The 23,965-nt window shown below is 50.7% G+C and overlaps 3 protein-coding genes across 11 annotated transcripts; 1 reads left to right on the top strand and 2 right to left on the bottom strand.

Moving 5' to 3' along the window:
• Window positions 1-459: 459 nt before the first annotated feature.
• ACAD8 (acyl-CoA dehydrogenase family member 8) lies at window positions 460-7,462 on the bottom strand. The gene is made up of 11 exons (XM_055819482.1): window positions 7,249-7,462; window positions 6,098-6,198; window positions 5,515-5,684; window positions 4,675-4,784; window positions 4,344-4,420; window positions 3,928-4,065; window positions 3,378-3,513; window positions 3,178-3,275; window positions 2,795-2,947; window positions 2,142-2,244; window positions 460-1,366 (listed from the first exon to the last, which is right to left on the bottom strand). Exons 1-11 carry the CDS (start codon window positions 7,460-7,462, stop codon window positions 1,314-1,316), a joined length of 1,353 nt encoding a protein of 450 aa, XP_055675457.1. The 3' UTR covers window positions 460-1,313.
• Window positions 7,048-12,792, top strand: THYN1 (thymocyte nuclear protein 1). Of its 5 annotated transcripts, none has more exons than XM_055819488.1 (8): window positions 7,048-7,197; window positions 8,218-8,299; window positions 9,327-9,556; window positions 10,026-10,094; window positions 10,780-10,872; window positions 11,559-11,654; window positions 12,300-12,450; window positions 12,561-12,792. In XM_055819488.1, the coding sequence occupies exons 2-8, from the start codon at window positions 8,257-8,259 to the stop codon at window positions 12,605-12,607; spliced, it is 729 nt and encodes a 242-aa protein (XP_055675463.1). In that variant the 5' UTR covers window positions 7,048-7,197; window positions 8,218-8,256; the 3' UTR covers window positions 12,608-12,792. The 5 variants fall into 5 exon arrangements, with proteins under 5 accessions (XP_055675463.1, XP_055675464.1, XP_055675461.1 ...); XM_055819489.1 differs by having other exon boundaries at window positions 7,055-7,197; window positions 8,215-8,299; XM_055819486.1 differs by lacking the exon at window positions 7,048-7,197 and adding an exon at window positions 7,447-7,585.
• Window positions 12,793-13,304: 512 nt separating this feature from the next.
• On the bottom strand, window positions 13,305-23,913 carry VPS26B (VPS26 retromer complex component B). 5 transcript variants are annotated; one of them, XM_055819480.1, is made up of 8 exons: window positions 23,375-23,511; window positions 22,409-22,592; window positions 21,739-21,806; window positions 19,835-19,991; window positions 18,839-19,003; window positions 17,875-18,050; window positions 17,054-17,196; window positions 13,305-16,465 (listed from the first exon to the last, which is right to left on the bottom strand). In XM_055819480.1, exons 2-8 carry the CDS (start codon window positions 22,483-22,485, stop codon window positions 16,319-16,321), a joined length of 933 nt encoding a protein of 310 aa, XP_055675455.1. In that variant the 5' UTR covers window positions 22,486-22,592; window positions 23,375-23,511; the 3' UTR covers window positions 13,305-16,318. The 5 variants fall into 5 exon arrangements, with proteins under 5 accessions (XP_055675455.1, XP_055675453.1, XP_013153950.1 ...); XM_055819478.1 differs by lacking the exon at window positions 22,409-22,592 and having other exon boundaries at window positions 23,375-23,913; XM_013298496.3 differs by lacking the exon at window positions 23,375-23,511 and having other exon boundaries at window positions 22,224-22,529.
• Window positions 23,914-23,965: the final 52 nt, after the last annotated feature.

The following is a 23,965-nucleotide window of genomic DNA, read 5'->3' on the forward strand; positions in this document are numbered from 1 at the left end:
GGGGCGAGGGCGTTCGTGCCACTCATGAGGCGGCGGGGTCACCTGCATCGGTGGCAGGTAGCGCGGCTCGCTGAGGTAATGGTCTGTCCCCTCAGGCCGCCTCCCGCCGCGGCACCCGCGCAGGCAGCCCCGGCAGGCGGTTTTCCGCCCTGGGAGCGGGTCTCGCCGGGCGCCGCCTGAGGCGTGAAGAAGCCCCTTCGCAGGGCCTTCAGGTAACAGGGGGAGGAGGCGCAGGGGGCGGCCGGCAGCAGTCCAAGATCGACAGCCGTCCCTGTGGGCTGCTGATGCTCGGCCGGGCGCCGGGAGACAAGAGCAGCTGGCCCACCTGAGGCAGTGAACAGGCGCTAAAGCCCATCAGAAGCTGAACGTTTTTGCAACCCCCGACTTCAAAAATCGGTTACCTCTGGTAAAATGCCTGAAATACCCCTTCTGACAGAAATACAGCTTCTGACAGGAAAGTTGCCGTCATTGCTTTATTGATTTCAAATCTGAGGGGAAAGAATAATTTACCGGTATTTTTACTCCCCCTATGTTGTATGCAGCAGGGAGTCCTGATCTGAGGCAGCAGTTCAGTGTGTCTGTGCAGGCCCTTAGCTTCTGAGATCTGTGCCTCTGGTACTGCAGAGGCTTTCTGGAGATTAACCACCAGTATGGGGGAGGGAGTGTGACGAGAACAAGCAGTTGGTACATTAGGAAAGGTGCTGGGGAAAGAGAAAGGAGCGAGTGCCTCTGGATAACAGAGAGGCATCCCGCTCCCCAGTTAAAAAGCCCCTGCACCCCGCAGGCAGTTAGACCTGCAGTACTTTGGGCTTCTGTTCCCAGGGGTGCAGTCAGCACCTAGCAGAGGTTTTTAAGCAGATCAACTAGTTCCCTCGAACTAAAGATTTCACCGATAGAGGAGGGATCCCATGGGATTAGGCTGTACCTCTGCCTGAAGTTCCCCTTTCAGTCCTGATTTAGCAGAGATGACCAACAGGTCTAGTGTTTCCGAGAAGGATGGGTGGCAAGCAGCCCGTGATCAAGATTTGGAGACAGAGGCTCACATTCACAACTGCCATTTCTATCTTCACAATATCTTCACATATCTGCACAATACCAGCCTAGTAAGGGCTGCTCTGCCAGGCACAGAGTGCAGCTGTGGCAGCGTGTGGCTGGCGTCCAGCTGTGCTCCTGGTCAATATAAGGCAGAAAGGCTGTTTCCACTGGGGTATCCCCCTCTCCGCTCCCCAGGAGAGAGCTGGTGAACAGGGGAGGGAAACAGCCCAAACTGTAACAGATGGAGGAATTTTAAGGCTGAGGATTGGCTTCTGGCTTCAGCCCTGTAGCAGGCTCCTGGCCACAATCATCCGCATAACCTCGTTGGTACCTGCAGCAGGACAGATGGTTAAGGGATGGTCCAATTTTTCCCACAATAAAGGCAAAGAGAATTCTTCCCTGATCTGCAGTCTACAGCACAGAAAAGCTCTTCCCACCAGCTGAGGTGGCATTTAGGTGTTGGGCCAAAGCGCCAGCATGTTGCTTGGGAAGGCTTCAGAGTGGTAGATGCTGGTACTTCTTTTTATTTGGGCATTGAGAGGATACGGGCACCAGGCCTCAAGCAGAACTGGATACATACCAACATCTGAGTTTTCTGCTTTACTGTTTAGCACATACACAACACACAGAAAGCCTGTAGACTCACTTAGCGTTGGAAAGAGTATATCCCTTATCAGGTACCCTGGCTGTAGGTGAAGGGATTTCAAAGGAGGAAAACTAAAATGGTTAGGAGGCCGAACTGAGATTAGAAAAGGCCAGACACTGTTAGAGACACAATGTCAAAGAGTGAAGGCAGACCAGAATATCTCAGGAAAGGAATTCTTGGGGAGCGGAGTCTGTAGGAGTACTGGGATGAAACTGGACAGAGGCACCGCTAACATGATAACTAGCTATCTCCCCCTGCTGTAAGACTCTTAAAATGCACAGTAACTGCTCCAAAACCAGGGGATTCACACACGTGACATCCAGGGACACCTCATGCTCAGAGCAAAACGGGATTCTGAAACCCAAGAATCAGAGAGTCATGTGGAAAGGCGGGGGCCTCCGGAGGGTCTGTTCTCTCCTGCCTCCACTGCTAAGTCACTGGTAGCAAAAGTGTCTTTTACCTTCCAGGATCTGGTGGACTCTGATGTCTCGCACAAACTGTTGCACAGCATAATCCTTCAGGTAGCCGTAGCCCCCATGCATCTGTAGAGCCTGGTTACAGATCTAAGGAGATAGCATCACTGGTGAAGTGACTTGCGTGGTGTGGAGGACAACTCAGTGACAGAAATTCGGTAAGAACCCAGGAACCTGGGCTCTTTTTTTTTCTGCTCAGCTAATCTCATGTCTTTAACAAAGCGTGGTGTGACAGCAAGGCACTCGCAGTCCCCAGCAGCGCAGCTCTCAGTGCTATCATGTTACCTAAGTGCTCTTTCATGCTAATGGTGCATTTATGTGAACATGATAGCATAGAAATACCCAGAAAATGCTATACTTAACTAAGGCAAATTTTGCTGCATTTCTGTGGTGCTGCTGATGCAAAAACCCAAATGCCAGATCACTACATCTACCAGTCAGGCAGGCAAGGAATCTGTTCAGGGCTCTGGTTTCTCCTGGAAAGCACCAGAAGCCAGGAGGCCTCAAATGACCTTTCTGGCTCAATGAACATGCTTGGATCTGGGTCACCACCATGTCAAACTTCTTTCTGACATCCTGGCCACCAAGAGGGGTCTCCAGGCTTCCAGTTATGCCACCAACTGACACTCGAGTTGCTTACCGCAAAGCATTCATCAGTAGCAAAGAGCTTGGCCATGGAGCACAGCACAGCCGCGTCCTCCCGTCCCTCCTGCAGTGCTCGCGCTGCATTGCGAACCATGAGCCGTGCTGCCACCAGGTGCGTCGCCATCTCCGCCAGCCTGAACTGCAGGTACTGCCAGCAGACAGCAGGAGAGGAAAAATTAGGCCAGCATGTTCGGGGGGGCCTGCGCCCTGAACCACATCCCCACTACCTTCAGGCAGGTCTCAGGCCTGACACGCTTTCTTACTCAGGAAAAACATGTTCCTGACTTCTCCGGGGAAGACTCTGTGAAGTGAGCTGCCTGTTCAGCCAGGATCAGAAAGAGCACAGCTCTGAGAGCACAGATCTGATGGAGAGCTTACCTGATTGTTTGCTAGGGGTTCCCCAAACTGTTTGCGGACAGTGAGATGTTCCTGAGCCAGAAGAACAGAGGCATGAGCAGCTCCTAAGGAACAAGATGCTGGTGGGAGAAGCCAAGGACATAAAGTGAATATGAAGCTCATGCAGGCAGGTAACAAGATAATCCTGCCCTCCTCCCTTCGCTCTCAGATGTCTTTCTTACCAATGTTTATCCTGCCTCCATTCAGTCCCTTCATGGCAATGCTGAAGCCCTGCCCTTCAGCTCCCAGCCGGTTGCTGACAGGAACAACACAGTCCTCAAAGATCACAGCCCGAGTTGGCTGGGAATTCCAGCCTACCTGGGAAAAAACAGAGCACCTTCCAGACTGCCTGAGGAGCAGCATGCCCCCAGCTCCCGGCAGAGAACTGCCCAGCCTGCTCTCAATCCCTCAGTCCCACTGCCAAGCTGCCACAAAGCAATTGTGGTCTGTGTGGTTTGGTCTTAGTGTGCTGAGCTGGGAACTGGAATGCATGTGTTTGAGAAGAGGCACAGATCCAATGAACCTTGATGTTCCTGAGACTAAAACCCTTCACTTACTAGAAGGACAGACTTTGGGCAAACTTCACCAAAGCTGGACTTGGCTTGGAAAAAACATGCCAGGCTGGGACTCCGGTCCCATCCAAGAAGAGATCCCTAATGTTTTGCACAGACGAGCTCATCTCTGTCCTGCACTTCCCTCAAGCAAATGGGAAGTAAAACCAAAGCCTTTTACCTTCTTCTCCTTCTTGCCAAAGCTGAGCCCTGGTGTCCCCTTCTCCAGCACCAGGCAGGAGATGCCCTTGGGGCCTGGGCCTCCTGTGCGACACATGACCACGTATACATCGGTGTCACCTCCGCCACTGATGAAGGCCTGCAGAAGGGCATGAGAAGAAGGAAGCGGCTTTCGTGTGCTAACCCTGAGCCTGCAGCAGCAGCTGGGGTACAAAGATGGAAGGGCAAACACCCCACAGCCAGGAGGAATTTAGGGACCAACTGTACTAAGTTCTGGTGAACGCTCTGCAGAGCACATCCTACCTTGGGAGAATACACAGAGGTGAGGAGACAGTAGGAAATGGAAAGGATGGTGAGACCCAGGCCCCCTTGTGCATGCAGTGCCATCCAGCAGCTTTAGGAGGAGCAAAGAGGTACCTTGGAGCCATTCAGGATGTAGCTGTCCCCTTTCCTCTGAGCTGAGGTCAGCAGGGAAGCTGCATCACTCCCACTTCCTGTTCGGGAGGTAAGGAAGCAGCCAGTGAAGCAGCAGGTCCAGAGCCTACAAAATCTCTCGGGGATCGTACCCATCGACGCTTGAGTTTGTACCACAAGCATCTCAGCAATCATCATCTGGCCCTTCCCCACTTCCCAGTGATTGCCCAAATGAACATGAAACTTTTCAGATCCAGCTCTGCGCAGCATTCATGTCCAGTTAAAACTACATTCGGAGTATGGGAAAGGAGATTTCTTGGTTGAGGATGCTCACCTGGCTCAGTCAGGCAGTAAGAAGCAAATTTTTCCATGCTACAGAGCGATGGGCAGAACCTGCGCCTCTGCTCCTCATTGCCAAAGGTGTCAATCATCCAAACACACATGCTGGAGCAGGAGAGAAGGTGCAGCATTACAGGAAGTGAACACAGCCCTGGGCAGAACATCTAAGAGCATCCCTGGCTAAAGAAAACAAAGCTCCATGGGGTTCAGTCAAAAGCACTGAGGCTTGAAAGCATATTGCTCTGCCTCAAAACAGAATGATATTAGGTGCCACAGAAACCAGAAGGAAGAAGACTGCCTTCCAGTCACCACAGGCTTGCTGCCTTGTGGAATAGCAGGTTCCTATTTAATAGCCTCAGCATTCCCCTCAGCGCTAAGCCCTACCATCTCTTCAGAAAACCTCACCTGGAAGGAGGAGGCATCACCACCCCACCTTCCCGTGCAAAGCGAGCCTGTCACTGAACATGTCTGTACAAGCAAGAAAGGGCCCCGGTATCAGCTGGTGCCTCTGGCTCTGTCACCAAAGCACAAAGGCTTTTTCCAGGCACGTTACTATCTATAGACAGCTTAAGTGAAACAGCAGGGAACAAAATCCAGAACTTAATCCCATCTTGCATGCCACAAAGCTAAAATTACTTCTTGGTGGCATCTCAGTTTTTGTAGCCTGTTTTGTTTACTGCCATCAAGAGATCCTCACAGGGACTTGTCTCCTTGGGGTGCCAACTTTAAGTAATAAGCAGCACCAAGAGAGCTGTCTCCAGCTGGATTTAGAGCCCGCAGAACAACTGTGTTTTTCAGCCAGGCTGACACCATCCACCACTCCGCAGACACTCACTTGTGGATGCTTATATAAGCAGTGGTGCTGGTACATCCTGTGGATAAAGCTTCAAAGATTATGGAGGTATCAAGGCGTGACAATCCAGAGCCACCAACATCTGGTTTCACATAGATCCCACCAAATCCTAGCTGGGCTGCCTTCCGCATTGTTTCCACAGGGAATATTTCCTGTTGGGACAGGCAGAGATATCACAGGTGAATATTCATGATCGCTTCAAGCTCAATATTCAATCTCTTCTGGGACACCTGGGCTACCAAGTCCAGTCCCAGACTCAAGCAGAGTTTAGGTTAACTGGGTGGGTTAAAGAAGATGCAGCTACCTAGACAGAGCCATACCATCTTCAGGGGTAAATCCAGGTGTCAAGATGATTGAATAGCCTGGCTATAGCCTGAAGCTATAGCTTCAGGGTCTTTCTGATGGCTTCCCACCCCAGCTACAGCAGCAGCTTTGGAGAAGATCTCTACAGATGGCATTACAGCACCGAGGCACTGTTGCAGGAACCCCTCTGATGAGACCCAAGGACCATAACATCCTAAGAGAGGAAAAACTGAACAGTACAACCCTTCTGAGGCTGTCATACCTTTTCATCCCACTCAGCCATGTGAGGAGCCATCTCCTTGGCAGCAAAATCAAAGGCAACTTTTTGGAATTCTTTCTGCTCCTCAGTCAGGCCGGCAGATGCTAGGGAAGCAGGAAGAGATCAGAATATGTGTCTGTTGCAGGAAAGCAAGCACCACCACCTCTTCCATACACCAAACGATTTCAAAGCATCCCTTAACTTACATGAACAGTTGAGGGTCTCTGCTGCAGAGACCATTCCTCTGTTCCTTGGGGCCACCACAAACTGCTGACAGGGGGCAGTGGGCTTTGGGAGGGGCTGCCTTAGGGGAAAACAAAGCCAAGGTCCCAGCTACTCAACACTTAACCACGCTGGAGGACCGGGGCAGGGGCAGCATAGCCCATGGCAGCTGTCACTTCATCGCACTGGGTCTGTGCTGCAGAAACACCAGGACACAGTCCTGGGACTTCAAGAAGTGATGCTCAAAAGCAAGCAAAGAACACAGCAGCCCTTTGGAAACAGCATCTGAGCCTTTAGTTAGATCCTGCATTTGAAATCTTCTTCCTTTGCGCATAGATCCAACATTGTTTTGTTGGTTCCTCTCCCAAAATTCATCGCGATGCTGCTGCTTCAATCCTAACATTTAAGCATTGAAGCAGTTCATCTGGGAAGTGTTCAGGAATCCCGTAGGAGGAGACCGGCTCAGACACAGCTGTTATCCCGGTCACCAGAGGCACGCTCAGTGATCCGAGTCATCTTCGGGTACCACAGGGTACCCCGGACATACAGAGGGGTACAGGCAGCCTGGCCGCCCTCCCCAGCGAGCTTTTCGCTATTCCTTGACTCACAGCAGAGCCTGACTAACCGTGAAGCTCTTGCGAAGGTACAGGGAAGGGGAAGGAGCTTCTCGCCGCAGGTGGGCACCGTCCCACCCACCAGCCACCGCGGGTGTCCGGAGGGCCGGGCCCCGCGCCGCCCTGCGCACAGCTGGTGACAGGCGACATCCGCCTCCCGGCCAAGACTGGCGACCCTCGCTCACCGACCTGCTTTCAAGCCTCCCCCGAGCCCGCCTCCCTCCCTCCGGCCGCAGGGGGGGACACGCCGGGCAGCCCCCCGGGCAGGTGGGTCCGGGGCTCCCCCCGCCGCGCTCGGCCGCCGCCGCGGAGCCTTACGGTCGATGCAGGTGGCGATCCCCCGGCGCCCCGCCGCCGGGCAGCGCAGCAGCGGCAGCAGCAGCCGGGCCGCCAGGCGGGGGTGTCCCGGCCAGGCCATGGCGGGGCCGGAGCGCAGCGGCTGCCGGTGCGGGGCAGGCTGGGAGCTGTAGTCCTGCCCTCGGTACCTCCCGCCCGCGCGGGGGCTGCGGGGAAGGAGCAGCCTGCAGGCCATGCCTTAGCTTTTGCATAACGGTCACCCACTTCCGAGGGCGGGGGGCGGCGTGTTTCCTCCTCCTGCGCCGAGGCGAGAGCATCCTTCTCCCCAGGACGAGGCGAGGGGGCTGCTGCGGCCAGAGCCGGTGAGGGGGAGCCTGGCGGGGGGGGGTGGGGGAGGGTGGGGGGTGGGAAGAAGCTTGGCACGGAAGGTGGAAAAGTTGATGCCACCCTCTCTGGCAGAAGCAGGCCAGCTCAGAGCCAAAAGCCTCCTAACGGGCTGCTGGCAGAAGGGGGCAGGGGTTGGACCAGCCAACTTGCTCCCTTTCGCAAAGGGACTTTGCACGCGTGATCTCTGCGAGCAACAAGCTGAGCCAGACGCCCCTGGCACAAGGCTGGCCTGAGCTCTGGAGGCAAGCCGTTCTCCTTCTTCCAAAAGCACGGCTCCTTTTTGCGTGGGACGGAGGGGCCACACTTTGTCCAAGCACCTTGGGGACTTCCCTCCAACAGCTGCGCCACTGTGGAGAAAAGCAGCCCTCCTGCTGATGTCCATCAGAGCCCTGCTGTGGAGGGCCTGCCTGCCTCCAGCGCACCAAGGGTGTGGTCCTCAACTAGTGCCAGCTTTTGCACTGATAGAGGAAATGGCTGAGCTCAAGGAAGGAGATTTATTTACTTTCCACTTACTGTACAGCTTTTACAGCGCTCAGTCTCAGATATTGCTACTTTTTTCAGCCTGCCCAAATAAGCAGTAATTCTTCCTCTTTCATTCAGCAGGTGCTTCTCAGTGAAGAGAAGGTAATTCAGAGACCAGAGATGCCCTGGCCGAGCAGAAAGAGAGACAAAGGAGCGGTAGCAGGTCTGTGCTGACATCCTAACTAATTTAGCATCTCTCACTTGAGGTTCCGCACTATAGTGAAACTACCGACAGTCATCTTAACCATCTGTCTTTCAAAGCCACCTGTCTTACAGACAGCATTTCCTCTGTACAAATGGGCTGAGCATCCATGTGTGACTGACAAGTCTGCTAGATACACAATAGGGACAACGATGTCTTCTCACCACAAGGTAGCTAAGAAATGTAGTTCATTGCCATTTATGAAGAGCTTTCAGGTCCTGTGCATTAGAGATTGTCATTCAAAGTATACCCAGTGTAGTGGCAGGAAGCTGATGTGGTACTGTCTGCAAAAAAAACCCCAAAAAACCAAACAAAACAAAACCAAAAAAGCAAAACCCTTGCACCTGAGGCACCATGTATGTGGTGTTTAAAGCAAAAGATGAGAAATCGCACTGGGCTTATTGGTGCCACTCATCTGCTTAATCGAATCGACTCCAGCAACTAACCACCTTCTTATCCTTTAATCACTTCTTACTGGGGTTTTTTTGCTGTCTTGAGTGCTGGACAAACAGGGATATGGACCCCCTCTGAACAGGTAGCACAGTGGAGGCTTAATCTATGGTTTCCAGCTAATGTAGTAATTGAAGTAGCTTGCTTTGCTGCCAGATTTTCCTGTTACTCACCAGACTCACCTATATAAACTTGGTTGCCTGCAGCCGATTTCTTGGTGATAAATTAAAAAAAAAAAAATTACACTTCATGGGGGCAGCATGGTCTGTCCCGGCTTTCTGTATGATTAACTATGACAATTAAACTACATTTGCGTACACCACACAAAACCATATATCCTTATTCCAGATGAAAACTAGAAATACCCAGAAACAGTGGTGCATAATGCTTACCCCTATCATCTGGGGTGCACCAAACTGCTGCTGCGATCAAATACCAGTATGTGAAACCAGCTTGGACAACCAAAACGCTTCACCACCAGTCTGTATTGGAAACAAAATGCGTTTTACCTGAATATTCTTTTATTGTTTCTTTTAAGATAAAAAAGAGCCCGATGCTAAAATTGCCAAAACTGAGGAGGAGACTCCAGATAAGGAGGAGGAAGAGAAGTCTACAAAACCTCCAGCTGGGAGTTCCAAGTCAGGATGGAAGAACTGGAAGAAGACAAAAGAATCTGACTCTGGTGGGGAGGAAAGCAAGATAACGTATTGTCACTGGCTTCTGAAGTCAGAACCAGAGAGCAGACTTGAGAAGGGAGTGGATGTGAAAGTAAGCACCAACACCCATCCTTACTCAGCAAAGTACGGAAGCAATTTCACTACTATCCAGAGTGTTAGTGCCTGAATGTCGAGTTACAGGATCAGGCAATTCAGATCGTTTGCAGGATTAACACTGTTGTGACTTCTCAAAATTCATTTGCCTTCCTGGAAATAGACATACCGTTTTTCTCTTCTAGGGTGACAACCCTGAGGTTCGGTACTTGTAATAGAAGAGGAAATTGGGTCCTCAGGATGTGTAGCTGCTGATCACAGGGGCAGCTTTTACACTCTACCTTTAGACTGCTGCAGCATTCCTCCTTTGAGAAGGCTTTTCTTTAGCCCTCGCTGTGGGAACCAGAATAATTGTGTCAAGTTTGTATTATAATTGAAGGAGCTACTAGGAACAAATGTTGAGGCACAGCGTAGGCAATGACACAATACCTCCTGAACTTAACCTGTATTTTCATTCCATTTGGCAGTTCAGCATTGATGACTTGAAAGCTCAGCCCAATCAGACAACCTTTTGGGATGGAGTAAGAAACTACCAGGTAAGGAGCACATGTCAAAGGTGAAGTCACTGAAATAGCACTAGAAAAAAGGTGGCTCTCCCCCACAGATTCTTCCCTTTGCCTGAAGGATTTCCTTTTGAGTAACTCTGCCTTTTTTTACAGGTGCATTTTGTCAGGAGTCAGAACTCCTGCGTAATTGCCTCTAAGTCAGAGATAGATTCAGGCTGGATAATAGTGTCAAATCATTCAGTTTTTCTTTAGCTTAGACCAGCCTTTATTTCCCTTGATGCCTTTTAGCAAGTCCGTACTTACCCAAGGACTATACCTTATTAGCATACAGCTCTCTTTTTCCTCTGCAGAAGAAATCCACGCATGTTTCCCCTACTATACATGATCCCCCTACTATACATGCTTCTCCCCTATATATGATCCTCTCTGCTGCTTATTTGCTGACAGCTAACTTAAGTCACCTGCTGTCTCTCAACGAGGGCAGCTGAGCTGTTGAATTCCCACATGCTTTCTAAGCAACAGGATCTTGCTCTTTAGCCTGGTTTTTACTTCATTGCAACACAAAACTTCCATACAACAACTGTAGGAAACCTTATCTGAGTAGCTCTGAAGCAGATATACCTCTCTTGTTGTTAGTTCTTGTCCCTAGCTGCTTATAATAAAACCCTGAGAGCTTGACACAAAGAGCTCAAAGTCTCTCATTTACACCTGACAGGCAAGGAATTTCCTGAGAGCCATGAAACTTGGGCAGCAGGCCTTCTTCTACCACAGTAACTGTAAAGAGCCTGGCATTGTTGGCATTGTCAAGGTGAGTGCCTCTTTCTCAGTCTGTGTTTCGGGCTGGGGGGAAGGCAATAGCCGATGGGTTATCGAACAGCTTGTTAGCCCTGCTTCTGTCTCAGCACCAAAGGAGTCCAAAAGTTGTCTGATCAGAGCAGTGAATGAGCCTAGGGCATCCAGGCTCAACAGTATGTCACAGCAGGGCTGACCCGGGCATCTTTCATGAGAGAAATGGAACTAAACTGCTGTTTTCCTGCTGACATTTCAGAGCACTTCCAGCCAAGTCAAGAGTTGCTCCACACTCCAATTACAGTCTGATTCACTAAATTCTAGTCAGCTGAGCTTGCAAGGCAGCCATGTAAAACCTAGGGCACAGAAAAGCTTTTTCTTTAAGAGGAGAACTCATCACAAAAGACTTATCATCTGCTCAGTTTTCCTTTGTTGCCTCTGCTTTTTCCCCATTGCTTTCTGAAGAGGTGATGGTGCTTCATGGACAGCCATACTGCTCTGCAGTGCTTTCACCCAAGAAATGTAAAGAAAGGAAATTATCTCTCACCATTAGAATGGCATTCAGGGAAAACAAGGCTAGTTTTTGCATGAGGATTGTTCCTTATGTCTAGTCACAGCTTGCTCAAGGGCATTTCGTACCCTTTGCTGACAATAGTTTTTAACTGATGGGAACTTGTCTCACATTCTTCTCCTCTTCTGCTTCAGATCGTAAAGGAGGCATACCCTGATCACACACAGTTTGATCAGAAGGATCCTCATTATGATTCCTCCAGCAGAAAAGAGAACCCCAAATGGTCCATGGTAATGTAGTAAACTAAATACAGCTGTTTCAAGGTGTGTGTGCCAGCTGAATGAAGGTAGAAGCCTCTCTGCATCGTATTGCATATCTTCTCAAGCTTCTGTCCTGCCCTAGCTACCTTTTTCTCTCTCTTGAGAAAATCCAGTCCTATTGTTTTCTCTACCTTTCCCCCCCCATCTCATCCAGGAGGCTACCAAAATATATCTCCCTAAATTTTCAGACCTTACTTGGATGCAGAGCTGACCTCCATACATGGCAGAATTGTGGGTTAGGAAAGAGAACGAACATCTTTAAGTCCCACGCTCAGTCTACAGCAAAGCAAGCTGTAGTTTTGAGGCACACTAAATTATAGGGAAGTGACTGTTCACAGGTTGGCTGCATCCCACATTTTAAATTTTTATTGTCTGTGACAACATGAATGTATGTTGCTGGTGCACAGCACTAAGATTCATGTAAACAAATCACCTGCCAGAAGTATCTGAAAGTTCTTGTAGCCTTCAGCAAGGAAAAGCTTCCATATCATTATAGGTAGTAGCCATCAGCCATTTGCTTCGGTTTGATATCTCTGTCCCCCCAAAGATCTTATGTCACACCCGGAGGCTATATCCTTCTCCAAACATGCTCCTTTGCTGTCCATCGCTTCCCAGGTGGATGTCCAGTTTGTGCGGATGACAAAACGTTTCATCCCCCTTTCTGAAATCAAGGCTCACCACCTGGCACATAAAGCAGACGGAGGCCCCCTAAAGAACATGATGCTTTTCACAAGACAACGTCTTTCCATCCAACCACTGACAAAAGGTAAGAACCTTCTTTGGACTTTTGGTGCCGTTCCCTCCCAGAGGCAGCCCTCACTCAGACAACTTGTAAGTTCCACTTACGGCTTTTTCTTCCTTACCTTTTCAACGCAGAGGAATTTGATTTTGTCTTGAGCCTGGAAGAGGAAAAGCCACATTAAGAAACTGACAGCAGCACAGCTTCTACCCAGCCCGCCGATGCCTCCTCCTAAACCAGCATCATTCTCAAGTTACTTGCTCAATCACAGCAACAAGAACATGCCCGCACACGATTTGCAGCTACATGTCCCTTATTCTGACACACTGTTATTTTTGCTTATTTTTAAATAAAGCCTTTTAGAATCAATTGCAGCTCCTCAATTTTTAATAGTGGAAAAATCTGCGATCTCTCTCGAAGGACAAAAGAGGTACATCCTCCTTGAAGATGTTTACTACAGGATCCAGTGCAGTTCCATGTACTGCAGAGGGACATTTTTCCGCAGAGAGGTATAACTAAGCTTCTGTCTAGAAGAAAATTTACATGTATGTACACATTCAACGTGATTGCTGCAAAGCAGATCACAGGCACAAAACTTCTCATGTTATTTTAGTACTGACATCAGCAAAAAAGAAGAAAATAAAGCTCGCTTACTAATTTTTAAGCTGCATGGGTCCTCCACCAGCACAGCTTCTAAGCAGTGACACAGCTTAAAGAAAGCCAAGAATTTATGAAGAGCATAAAGGGCAAACTCCTCAAGTATGTTTGGAGGGCTGCACAGTATGGCACTACAGAAAAATGCCTTAATACCGTAAAAAAAACCCCAAACCAACACAAAACAGACCCGGGCCAGGCAATATAAACCATATCAGACAAACTCATGCACAGCATTTGACAGCCAGGGCTGGCTCTTTTTAATTGAAGAGACAAAAACCCCAAGTTTTAAAATACAGCCATTGAAAAGACGACGAATTAAGAAACATGTAAACACAGCAGAGGCTTAATTACAAGTTGCACTGCTTGGTACTTGTGCACTCCCCCCTGCCTGACTCTGCCTGGGAGAGAGGGAATGACCCAAGTACTGAACAGAACCACCCAGCTCAGGGGGACTGCTCTGCCCCTTCCCATGCTAATGAAACGCTCTGCTATAGTACCTTGTCCCGGAGTGACCTTAAGCTTCAACTTCTCTCTAAAGATGCTCAGCATATCTGCTCCACCCCAGAAAAACAGAGGGCATAGTAGGTAATGGGTTGAATGGTCCATTTAGATTAAGTAAAAATGGGGATTGTTTCTAAATTCTGGACACGGGAGAGGGGCACAGAGAAGGAAAAAAACCAACAAAACCCAAACCCCCAACCCAACATATAGGCTCATGCGCCTTTTCCAAGTAAACCCTCCAGAAGTGATGAACAGATGCTCAATAGAAATCTCCTTACAGTGCATTGTCTTGTCAGACAATTGTCTTACATCCAGTACTGATGCTGTTTGGCCAGTAAACAAAGCACTCCTGGAATGCACAGACACCATCCACAGCATTTCTTTAATACCACATGGCCTACAAACAAGAGGAACAGGCAAGGAAAAAAAAATGTAGGTGGTATGGGAGTTGAGGGAAAGCTGGAGGGTGGTTAGGGTGCTGCTGTGCTCAGCTCAGCCATGGAAAGCTAAGTCTGCTATCCCCAGAGGCTCCCAACTGGAGCTTCGCTTTGTCGCTAAGAGATTGTGTATTGCCACAGCACAGGTGGTGCCCCCTACACAGAGCGGGGAGTAGAGCGAGTGTCAGGAGTAAAACATCCAGATTCCTTAGCCATGTGAGACCTGTGGCAGGTTACCACCCCCTGCCCTGGCATAACAAGGTAGTTGTCTAAAGTAAGCTTTTGCTTCAGTCTTAGGAAGACATGGCTCCAGCCCATAGCACAGACTTCTCATGTAAAGAAAAGCAAGCCACGTCTTCACTATTACAGAGCAGAAACATGGTGTGACACAAGCATTCAGCAGAGATGAGATCATTAGTGTCCTCTACACAGAGCGAGACTGTCCAGCTCTACTAAAAACCACAACCTTACACGTGGTGAGTAAAAGATAACTTACTTTGGCAAGCAGAAACACACATTTATCACTGAAATACAGTAGCTGTCTTATTACATAAAAAGCTCCCCTTCCCACCCAGGCCCCACTCCCTCCACCAGCACTGTTCCACTAAACAAAGCAGAAGATACTTCCATTTCCCAGCTGCAAGACAACCGTTCTACATTCAGCTGCAGAACAGAGGCAGAGGACATTCATTCCAGAGTCAAAAGGAAGCTGGACAAAACCCTAGCGAGCCACAAACTCCCAGAGAAATGCAGACAAATCCCAATTGATAAGAGCTCATACCCCAGCATTTAGTGCAGGCTTCTCTCTCCGTCTGGTCGGAGGTCTAACTGCCTGCTTCCTTGAAGGGCATCTAAACAGGATGGATATTCTCCAGACTCTGCCAATCAAGTCTACAAAGCCACGACTAATTTTTAATGGAGGAGCGACTCCCTTCTGGGAGCGTTCTCATGATTCTACTTAGCTGTAGACTAAAAGAAGCTTATTTTAGAAAATAAAAAACTTGTACTCGGGTTCTCAGTTCATGTCATACCCTCAGACCTCACTGGTGACTTCAGCTCAGGCCTCAAGAATGCATCTCTGGAATCAGAGCGCTCTACCATCCTTCCAGTTGCTGCCTGGCTTCATCTAGCAGCATACACAGGCCATGAGCTTCTTAAAACAATTGCATCCACTTTCTGTCCTTACTAATAACCCTCATCCCACAGGTGCGAGGGAACAAATACAAAACAATACACACGTTTCTATACCGCTGTCTGTCCCTAATACAAAGCCTGCTCTGTCACAAGGACACAGACACGAGCAGGGCAGTGTGTGCAGCATAAGCCCACTCCCAAGAGAGCCCCCATTTATTTCTCACCTTCCAAAACTATCCTCTAGACCTCTCAAGGCTGCTCTGCTCCTGCTCTGCAGCAGCAACTGGGATCTCCATGAGTGCAGCAACCAGAGAGACTGAATCTCAGGGGCACTCAGGCAGCTGCCAGGCCAAGACCAGGAAGGCACTGCTCTTGGCCAGCTGCCTTCCTGCCCACCCAGCAGCGCTGGGACCTTCACCGCTCTGCCCAACCTGTGCCACCTCCTACTGCATTTGCGTGCCTCACTCCCTCCTACCAGCCACAGCTCTCCCTTGATGCAACAACACAGTCAGGAGCTCCACAGCAAGGACACAACAGCACGCCTGCTGCCCGTGCTCTGCGCGGCTGTGTGGCAGTCCCAGGGCTGAGTCAACCACGTTACAGAACTGTTTGTGACCAGGAATCCAATGCCAGCATGAAGAGGAAGGGGAGGCAGCGAGGGGATAACACTAAGCAATTTAAAGTAGGCCACACCTCAGCCTGACTCCCTCTATCTTCCAGCTAATCACTGTGTCATTTTCCCTTGTGAAGATTTCAGAAAGGCAAGAAAAATATCCATCCTACACAGCCCCAAAGCAACCTCCACACCGCTCGGAAGCAGCAGCAGATTTGGCCTTCACTTGCTCTCTCCCTCCCCGCTGCCACACCAAAAGGGTCTCGGGGCAAAGAGGAGATCAGGCAGCTCCGCAGCCTCCGGACACATGCCTCAAAGCAGCCGACCCCAGAGGAATGTAGTTGATTGGGAAGCACTGAGGTACCTTCAGCTTCGCACCACCAGTGCTCCAGCTTGCCTTGCCCTCCCCTCCCCTTCCCACCCTATGAGTCCTTTGAAGAAAGGAATTAAGTCAAAAACGGTTATTTATTTCCATGAAGTCTCTGAAGTGTTTTTTCTTCCTCCCTGCTGCTGTCCCCAGTGGCTCCACAGCAGCCTTCCTCTGCGCGGCCTCTCACTGCCGGCCGTTGTTCTCTGCAGGCTGGCTGGGGGTCTTGGCCTCGGTGTGCGAGGATGTCCCCTCAAACCGCTGGGACGCGATGGCTGCTTGGTGGGACATGCTCTTCCTCACTATGTCTCCTTTCCGCCAAAGCACGACCTCCTGCAGTAACACAGCCGGAGGCCTCGTCAGGGCTTGTGAGACCTTCTCCTCGCCCCACCCAGACCCAGAAGCTGAACCACGCTGCCCGGCGAGCAGCTCGCACCCAGCAAGAGCTCGGCCTATGCTGCCACATTCCACCCATGGCCGTGTGCGTGAGGCCGCTCGCAGCGGCACGTGGAGGCCTCGCAATGCAGCCATCCTGAAAATTTGGGTAGAGCGCTCCTCCCCAGGATCTGGGCGCACAGAAGGACCCACTGGCCATCTAGGGCAGCTCTGTCCTATTGCCCTCAGCTACCAGATTCGAATTGATAAGGTGAAGCACAGAAGCTTCACCACAGGGCAACAGAGTGGAAAAGAAGTCCAAAGTAGGCACCTTCTGCGTGCATCCCCACCACCACACGCATCTGACCTGTGTGGACCGTTCCCTCTAGACCATCTCTGCCCACTCTTAATTTGCCTAGTCTTTGCAGACACTGTCAAGGACATGATTTTTCCCCCACAGGAATCCCAAATTCTCAGAAGCTCCTTAGGACATAGTATCCCAAGCAACAGTCTACAGGTCTGAGAACCAACAGCTCCGTTTCTCACCTGCTGCTTAAAGTAGCGTCTCTCTTCCTCGTCAATCAGCACCAGATTGAGGTAATAACGCACCGAGAACTTCTTATTGATGTCCCTCATCGTTGGAGTCAGCTCATAGCCAGCCAGAAAGAGTCTGATGGGAATGGACTCCCCTACAAAGTGCACAGAACCATCAGCACAGACAGAATGCACAGATAACAACTAGCAGAGCACCAGCAAAACAGAATCTCACTAGGCCACAAACTTTGTGACCATTTCCACAAGTGGAGTAAGATGAGCTCCACTTCCTCCAGCTCCCTTCCAAACCAGCATGCATGGTCCATAGCCAGATCCTGCCCTTGCTGACAGCAGTTCCATCTCCACTTTAACAGCATAAAGACTCAATTTGTGACCTGCATCTAGACAACACTGCCAGAAAAAATGAGTAAGGAGACACTCTCTCTGGCAGGTGACTCTGCTGGGCAATGGAACTGGAAAACAAGCGGCACAGGAGATTGGCACAGAGCTAAAACACCATCTTTCTGGCTCCAAGTTGCAGCAATACCAGCTGGTGACCACACCAACAGTGAATTTACATCTATTCCTGGTTTGCCACTGCATCAAAAGAATTAAGTCACTGCAACTCATTATGCCTCAATTCCCCCTCAGCATACCACAGAAGGAAGGGGATCATATTTAATCACCTACGTAAGCTGCCGTGAGTCCACCAGTGCAACAGGACACATGTTACTACTGAGCACATGGATTCAGCTGAAGATACTGCAGGACTCTTATTCCCACCCCAAAAGACTTCAGAAGAGGGATGCTGCAAGGTTCATCAGCCTTCTCACCTCTCACAGGTGCCCCATCCATGATCTCGTATTTAGCTATTGTGTCATTCTCATGATATACGTTGGGGCCGGTCCCTGTTGTTTCTCTCTTGATGATATCTATCTCCATGTGTTTGATCTTGATTCGCACCAGCAGGAAGTAGATCTTTCCAACAATCACATCTTTTAAGTGATACCTAGCACATGAAGGAAGAAAGCACCACAATCAAACACTGTGTAGCAGACCAGGACTCAGACCTGGAGCGCGGGAACTTGCTTGTCAGGCACTTTGCTCTTATCTGCGGCCCCAGCTGTAAATTTCAGATGGCCTATCAACCAGCTCCATGAGGCTGCTGTAAACAGCGCTTCACCTTTCATCCTCTGGTCTTTTGGAAATCACCAAGAACGTTTAGCATGATCTGATAAATTAAAAACAGAATTTCAGGCTGAATATCTACAGGAAACCCCTGCGACAGCAATGCCTCCCAAACCAATTTTTTAGGTCAATTAAAACTAACCCAAATGTTACACTGAAGGGAGATTTGCTAGCATCAGCTGGGAGAGATGCATTAAAAGTAGTTTAAAAGAGCTGTTTCCAACTTCTGTGTCTGAATTAAGGTCCCACTTCAGCTGTATTATCTGGTAAAGAGCAGATGTTGTACTTTGAAGACACTTGGAAATACTGATCTTGCTGAGGATACAGGGAATGCGAAGTTACTGCAACAGCCTTGCACTGTGCTCCAAGCTCAGCAAGCCACAGCCACCGCTTCTCACTCCTTGGTCCAGAAAGCACATCTATGGGGCAAGGAGAGGAACCCACACATCCTTAACCAGCATCTGAACTGCCTGCCAGCCTCGCTGGAGTGCAGGAACAAAGAATCCCTTTAAGGATCACATGCAAGACACATGCCTTGGGCATCCAGACCAAACTGTTCCCTGTAGCACATGGTTCCCCACAGCCACTGGCTGCTCTTGAGACACTTACTTGGACTTGTTATACTCAAACTCAATGTGCAGGCAGTCCTCAATCCCCACCTCCATCTTAATAGAGGAGTTGAGCTCTGGGTAGGTGCTCAGGGTGTGCACAACTATGTCCATCTCCTTCACCACATCGTTCAGTCTGCGGCTGACAGTCGCTCGGAGGAAATACCTGCAAGGAGAGTCCCCCTCCTCTTAGGGCTGTACGAGCAGCAAGAGAGACGAAGCAGGGAGGGACACGGGGCTGAGCGGATTGCACTGGCCTATCCAAGCAGTCTTATTGGTGCCCTGGCTTCTGGAACAACCAGAGCCTCATGTTGGAAAAGACAGAAGGGAATTTTCAAATGGAAAAGCAGGCTCTTAGCTCTTCACTAAGCTTTCATGCATTTGTGAGCCTGAGTTGCCCAAGCACCATTTGGGGATCTGAATAACACCTTGCACACGTTAAAACCACTGCCCTCTTGCAAGAGATTAGATCACATCAGTCCCCACAGACACACCTCTCTCGGCAGATCTCAGAATTTTCCAACCTCCCTTAGAAGCCAGTGACTAGATTTCAAGTCAACTGGAGTGCCTAGATGTGAAATACAGTTTGCAACACATGAACAAGATTTAAGCTAGGCACCTGCTTGCATATAGAGCACAATTAAAGTTGGCAAGGCTCATTACAAGACAGCGAAAATGTTCCCATTGGAGACTAAACTAAAGCATTCCTTCTGGGATTTGGATCACCAAATAAATTAGGAAGTATTTGGCTGATTCAGAGGGGGCTGATTTCTCCTGTCAGTTAAATGGGGCAACACAAGTTCCCTGAAGCCTGATGCATGCTTATAAAAGCAGAGCCTTTTATATCTCAGTCCACCAAAATTCATTTTGAGTGTCATCATCAACATGCAAGGATGTCTGGGAAGAGATGCTGCCCTCCAGTATCATCACAGTAAATATCATTACTTGCACACTGCACAGAACCAAGAACAGGGGTCAGCAAGGGGAGAAGACTCACCGTAACTTCACATTCTGCCCCGTGTAGGACTCGTAAGGTTTTTCCACATGGGTGAATTCGAAGTCAAATGTCTGCGATTGAGTGAATTCACCAGGACGGGCCAGGTCTTTCACCAGAGACACGAACTCATGGTGGTTTCCTCGGTCATAGTAGAGTTCTAGGAAGATATAAGTCCAGGTTAAGCAGCAGTGCTTAATCCCACATGACACCATGAGGAAAAGCAAGAGATTCCACAGCTACAAGCAACCATCTTGTCCGGATCTCTACTTCCTTCACCACCATTCAGAGAACCTACCAGGGGAGCCTGTGGCTGCAACGTACTGCACTTGTTCACTGCTCTCCGGCAGAGGCAGGTGCCAGCCAGAACTCTCCTCCCTGAAACAGGAAGGAAAAGGCCAGCACAGCCTCACATACTACAACGAATCAGGAACTCGCTTTGCCTTAAGAGTGACATGGGTCACCTATTATCAATATTCATTATCTTCAGACTGTTTGAGAAGAGGAGCCGGCAGCTCACGCAATCCCTTCCAGCGATTCTCTACACAATATTGCAGGCCAAAGGCATTGCTACGGTAAAGAGAGGAAAAAACACGGCTGCTTCTCTGGAACAGCAAACAGTGACGGAGCAAAAAAACAAGAGCTGAGGTTTCCAACTGTTCCTGCTTATCCTTTGACAACAAAGACTTTGAGTGGTCTTGATTCGCACTGGGTACTGCGTAACCGTGGAGATCCTCACCGATTCTGCACAAAGCCAGTGTTCGGCACACAACTACCAAGCGTGTGGGGAGGCAGCAAAGGCAACTGCTCCACCATCCCCTGGATAACATGTCAACGGCCTTGTGAACACCGACGAGGGAAGAGCATTCACCTTTGGAAGCACTGCTCAACTAGCTCAAGTAACCAACACAGTCACATTGCTTCAGTTTTCCCCACAACCTTCTTGCGTCAGCAGGAAACTACTACAGGTTTCCTCATTTAATGGAAGTAATCCTCTCTACACTCCCACAAAGTTTTCTCCCGTAAGTCGAAGCAACAGGAACTTAAACCTCTGCCATTTGCATTAACAGCTCTGTATCACACACAACCATCAATGAAATCTGCCCTTCCCAACCCTGCGTGTGAGCGGTGTGACTACAAGACACCTACACAGTCCTTCTTAAAAGGTAAAGCCTTAGCCAATCTGATACGGTTAGATGAAGAAACAAAAACCTAAGTCATCAGACAATCGTATACACACACACAAGTTCGCTGTCAGCACTAAACTGTGCAGAGGAGGATCCTGAGAGGTATTAGTAGCGTTCAGGAACTGCAGCCAGCCTTGCTTCTCCACTCCTTGAGACGCAAGATGAGATTTCAGCTTTTAAGTGATGTCTGTTTCTTATACCCCTTTCCTCACCTTATCTCTGTAATGGAAATATTGGCACTGGAACACCTCTCACACAAAACAGCGAGTGCCATCAAGCCCTTTAGGCTGGGCAGGCAGGTGACATAAATAAACCAACTCTGCATTGAATACGTGTCCATTGAGAGGAAAGTGCTTGTTGATGTGACAGGGAGAAGCCACGTGCCACATAAAAAGAGGGATATATCATCTTGCCACACAATGCAGAAGGCAACAATCAAAATTAAAGCAAGGGGACGCCAATGTCAGCAAACTTTTAAGTTCTCTGCTGTCTCGGAAGGGCACAGATTGGCACTCTGCAGCCTTAAGAAGAGGCAGGATTGACATTTCCCACACTTCAGAAGACATTAGCATATCAAACAGGTATAAATGGTAATTTCAGGTTTCCAGAGCTATAAGGTTTCCAGATTAAGAAAATAACCTGCCAACATCTTGGTGGCATGCTCTGGACACAGTAACCACAGGCGAAACGAAATCTTAAACTGGTTCTAGAAATGCTCACCGGAGACCACGCAGGACACAGCGTTCACAGCCTGGACCCTGGTACCCGGTCTGCAACATCCCTCTTCCCTGCAACACATCACTCCGTTACATCTCAGTCTCCCTTGCCCATAAAATTGTCACGTGTAGTTACCAGCCTCATAGCAGCAAGAAGTCAGACGGTAAGGCAAGCTGTTTTGAGATGGAAAGCATTAAGGAAGCGCCATCAGCGGTACAAACTTTAGCAGCATTTTATATTAAAGGGGCCTAACGGGCAAAAAGAAAGGACTAACGTGCAGCCACAGCAGGTCCTAATACACCGTGCTTGGGCAATAATCTGAATTCAAAGCAGTTATTCTAAATACGCATGGCTCAAGTCTTCCAAAACGGGGGACGAGAAGCACAGAGGAGACAGAGCGGAGCCGGAAGCAAAGTTCATGCTTAATTTCCACTGACAATCATAATCAAATAGGAGGTCGTAAGGTAGCTCCTGACAAACGGGCTTACCTACACTCCATCGTATACAGGCTCACGCTGCCTGTGCTCCCCTTCCCTTCCAAAAAGCAGCATCATGTACGAGCAAGGCCAGCAAAAACACTGAACGGCAGCATCGGGGTTGGGTGGAAAAACCTCTAGTTCACTTTGGTACACCGCACGATTTGCAATGCAAAGGCTGCAGGCCCACAACTCATGCAATGATTTGGAGTGTTAAACCCGAGTACGGCGAGCCACCGACGTGAGGCACCGCACACCCCGAGCACAGCAGCATCACTGGGAATGTCTTGAACTTATTTCGCCTTGCTAGACTTGTGCATGTCCATGAAATACGGCCATCTCCATTCCGATGGAAGAGTGGGTGTGGCAGCTACCTTTCTTCTAAGAAAGCAGGAAATCTTAAATCTGAATGGGTTATGCACAGACAACCACAAGTTTTGAACAACTTGAAGCCACCGGACTAACTGTGCAGGGACGCGTGGGCAGTCACAAGAGAGTAAAAGATGGAACCAGCCAAGCTGAGCCCGTGGGCCTCAAGAAAGCTGATCTTCTGGGGTGGAATGTGTTGTGGGGTATGGGCTGGGGGGGTGCAACCGGTGACCTGAGACATATGGGTGAAACCCACCCAATTCACCATCCTCTGCAGAACCGCAGTGCTAGCTAGATCGATAGGCACACAACAAACGCAAACAGAAGATGCAGCCTGGAGACCACCACCCGACAGCTGGTGTTACTGGGGTGTCTGTGCTCAGACCTGCGCCTGCGGGATGGAAACCCAGTTCCACCCTGCCCCCGGGCGCGTGCGGTTCGGAGCCGAAACCGGTGACCGAGCAGGAGCGAGAAAATAGGACGAGAGAACAATGACCTGGAAAAACACTGGAGCTCCCTCCCTTCCGCTCCAGCCGCCAGGATGAGCTGGGCCCAGCCGGGCCGGCGGGTGGAACCGTTCGGGGCAGCCGTGGAGCACAAGCTGCCGGGGACCCGCGTACCCGCGCGCATTCCCAGGCCCCGGTGCACCGCGCTAACGCGCCTGCGGGCCCGCAGCGCGCAGGCAGGCGCCGGCCCCGGCTCGCCGGGAGGCCCCGGGGCCGGGGCGGGGGTCCGGGCCCCGCAGGCCACCTCCGGGGCCGGGCCGCCCCAGCCCCGCGCCCCGCCCCGCTCACCGATCTGCCCGATGAACTCCACTTTGATGCCCTGGTGCTCCAGCCGCTTGTTGAGGTGCTTGAGGGTGAGCACCACCCGCCCCGACACGGTCTCCCCGTCGTAGAAGAGGAAGTACTTCTCCTTCTTGCCCTCCTCCGTCTTGTGCTCCACCCGCCGCCGGCTCTCGGCGTCGCTCAGCACCAGCTCCAGCTCCGCACTCTGCCCGAACCCGAAGAAGCTCATGGCCCCGGGGCGGCGGCGGCCCGCCCGCCCTCGGCCCCCGCGGAGCCGGGGAGGGGGCTACCGCGGCCAGCGGCACGGCGCCCGGCGGCGGGGCGGGGGGCCCGCAATGCGGCAGGGAGGGCGGGCTGGGCGGCGGGACCCTGCGGTCCCGGTGCCTGCCCGGCTGCCGCTGGAAGGAGACCGGGCCGGGCCGGGCCGGGCCGGGCCGCGCAGCCCCCCCCCGCCACCTGGCCACGCACGATCGCCGCCCGCCGCCTCCCGGCGCGCCCCGCCACCGCCGTCCCGGGCCGTGCACGCGCATGCGCCACCCGGCCGGCCCGGGCCGCGCCGCTCCCTACGTCCCGCCCCGCGCCCCGCCCCATTTCCGG

The sequence above is a fragment of the Falco peregrinus genome, chromosome 15 (genome assembly GCF_023634155.1).
Source record: "Falco peregrinus isolate bFalPer1 chromosome 15, bFalPer1.pri, whole genome shotgun sequence".
Lineage (NCBI taxonomy): Eukaryota > Metazoa > Chordata > Aves > Falconiformes > Falconidae > Falco > Falco peregrinus.

Coding starts and splice junctions, on each gene's coding strand:
- ACAD8 (XM_055819482.1), bottom strand. CDS start 7,462: ATGGCCTGCAGGCTGCTCCTTCCCCGCAGCCCCCGCGCGGGCGGGAGG. Junction 4,785..5,514: donor GCTTATATAAGCATCCACAA/GTGAGTGTCTGC, acceptor CTCCTGCTCCAG/CATGTGTGTTTGGATGATTG. Junction 4,066..4,343: donor ACATCCTGAATGGCTCCAAG/GTACCTCTTTGC, acceptor GCCCTTCTGCAG/GCCTTCATCAGTGGCGGAGG.
- THYN1 (XM_055819488.1), top strand. CDS start 8,257: ATGCCCTGGCCGAGCAGAAAGAGAGACAAAGGAGCGGTAGCAG. Junction 10,095..10,779: donor ATGGAGTAAGAAACTACCAG/GTAAGGAGCACA, acceptor TACACCTGACAG/GCAAGGAATTTCCTGAGAGC. Junction 12,451..12,560: donor CATCCAACCACTGACAAAAG/GTAAGAACCTTC, acceptor TTTTCAACGCAG/AGGAATTTGATTTTGTCTTG.
- VPS26B (XM_055819478.1), bottom strand. CDS start 23,898: ATGCGCGTGCACGGCCCGGGACGGCGGTGGCGGGGCGCGCCGGGAGGC. Junction 19,004..19,834: donor GGGCAGAATGTGAAGTTACG/GTGAGTCTTCTC, acceptor CTCTCCTTGCAG/GTATTTCCTCCGAGCGACTG. Junction 18,051..18,838: donor TTTGAGTATAACAAGTCCAA/GTAAGTGTCTCA, acceptor TTCATGTGCTAG/GTATCACTTAAAAGATGTGA.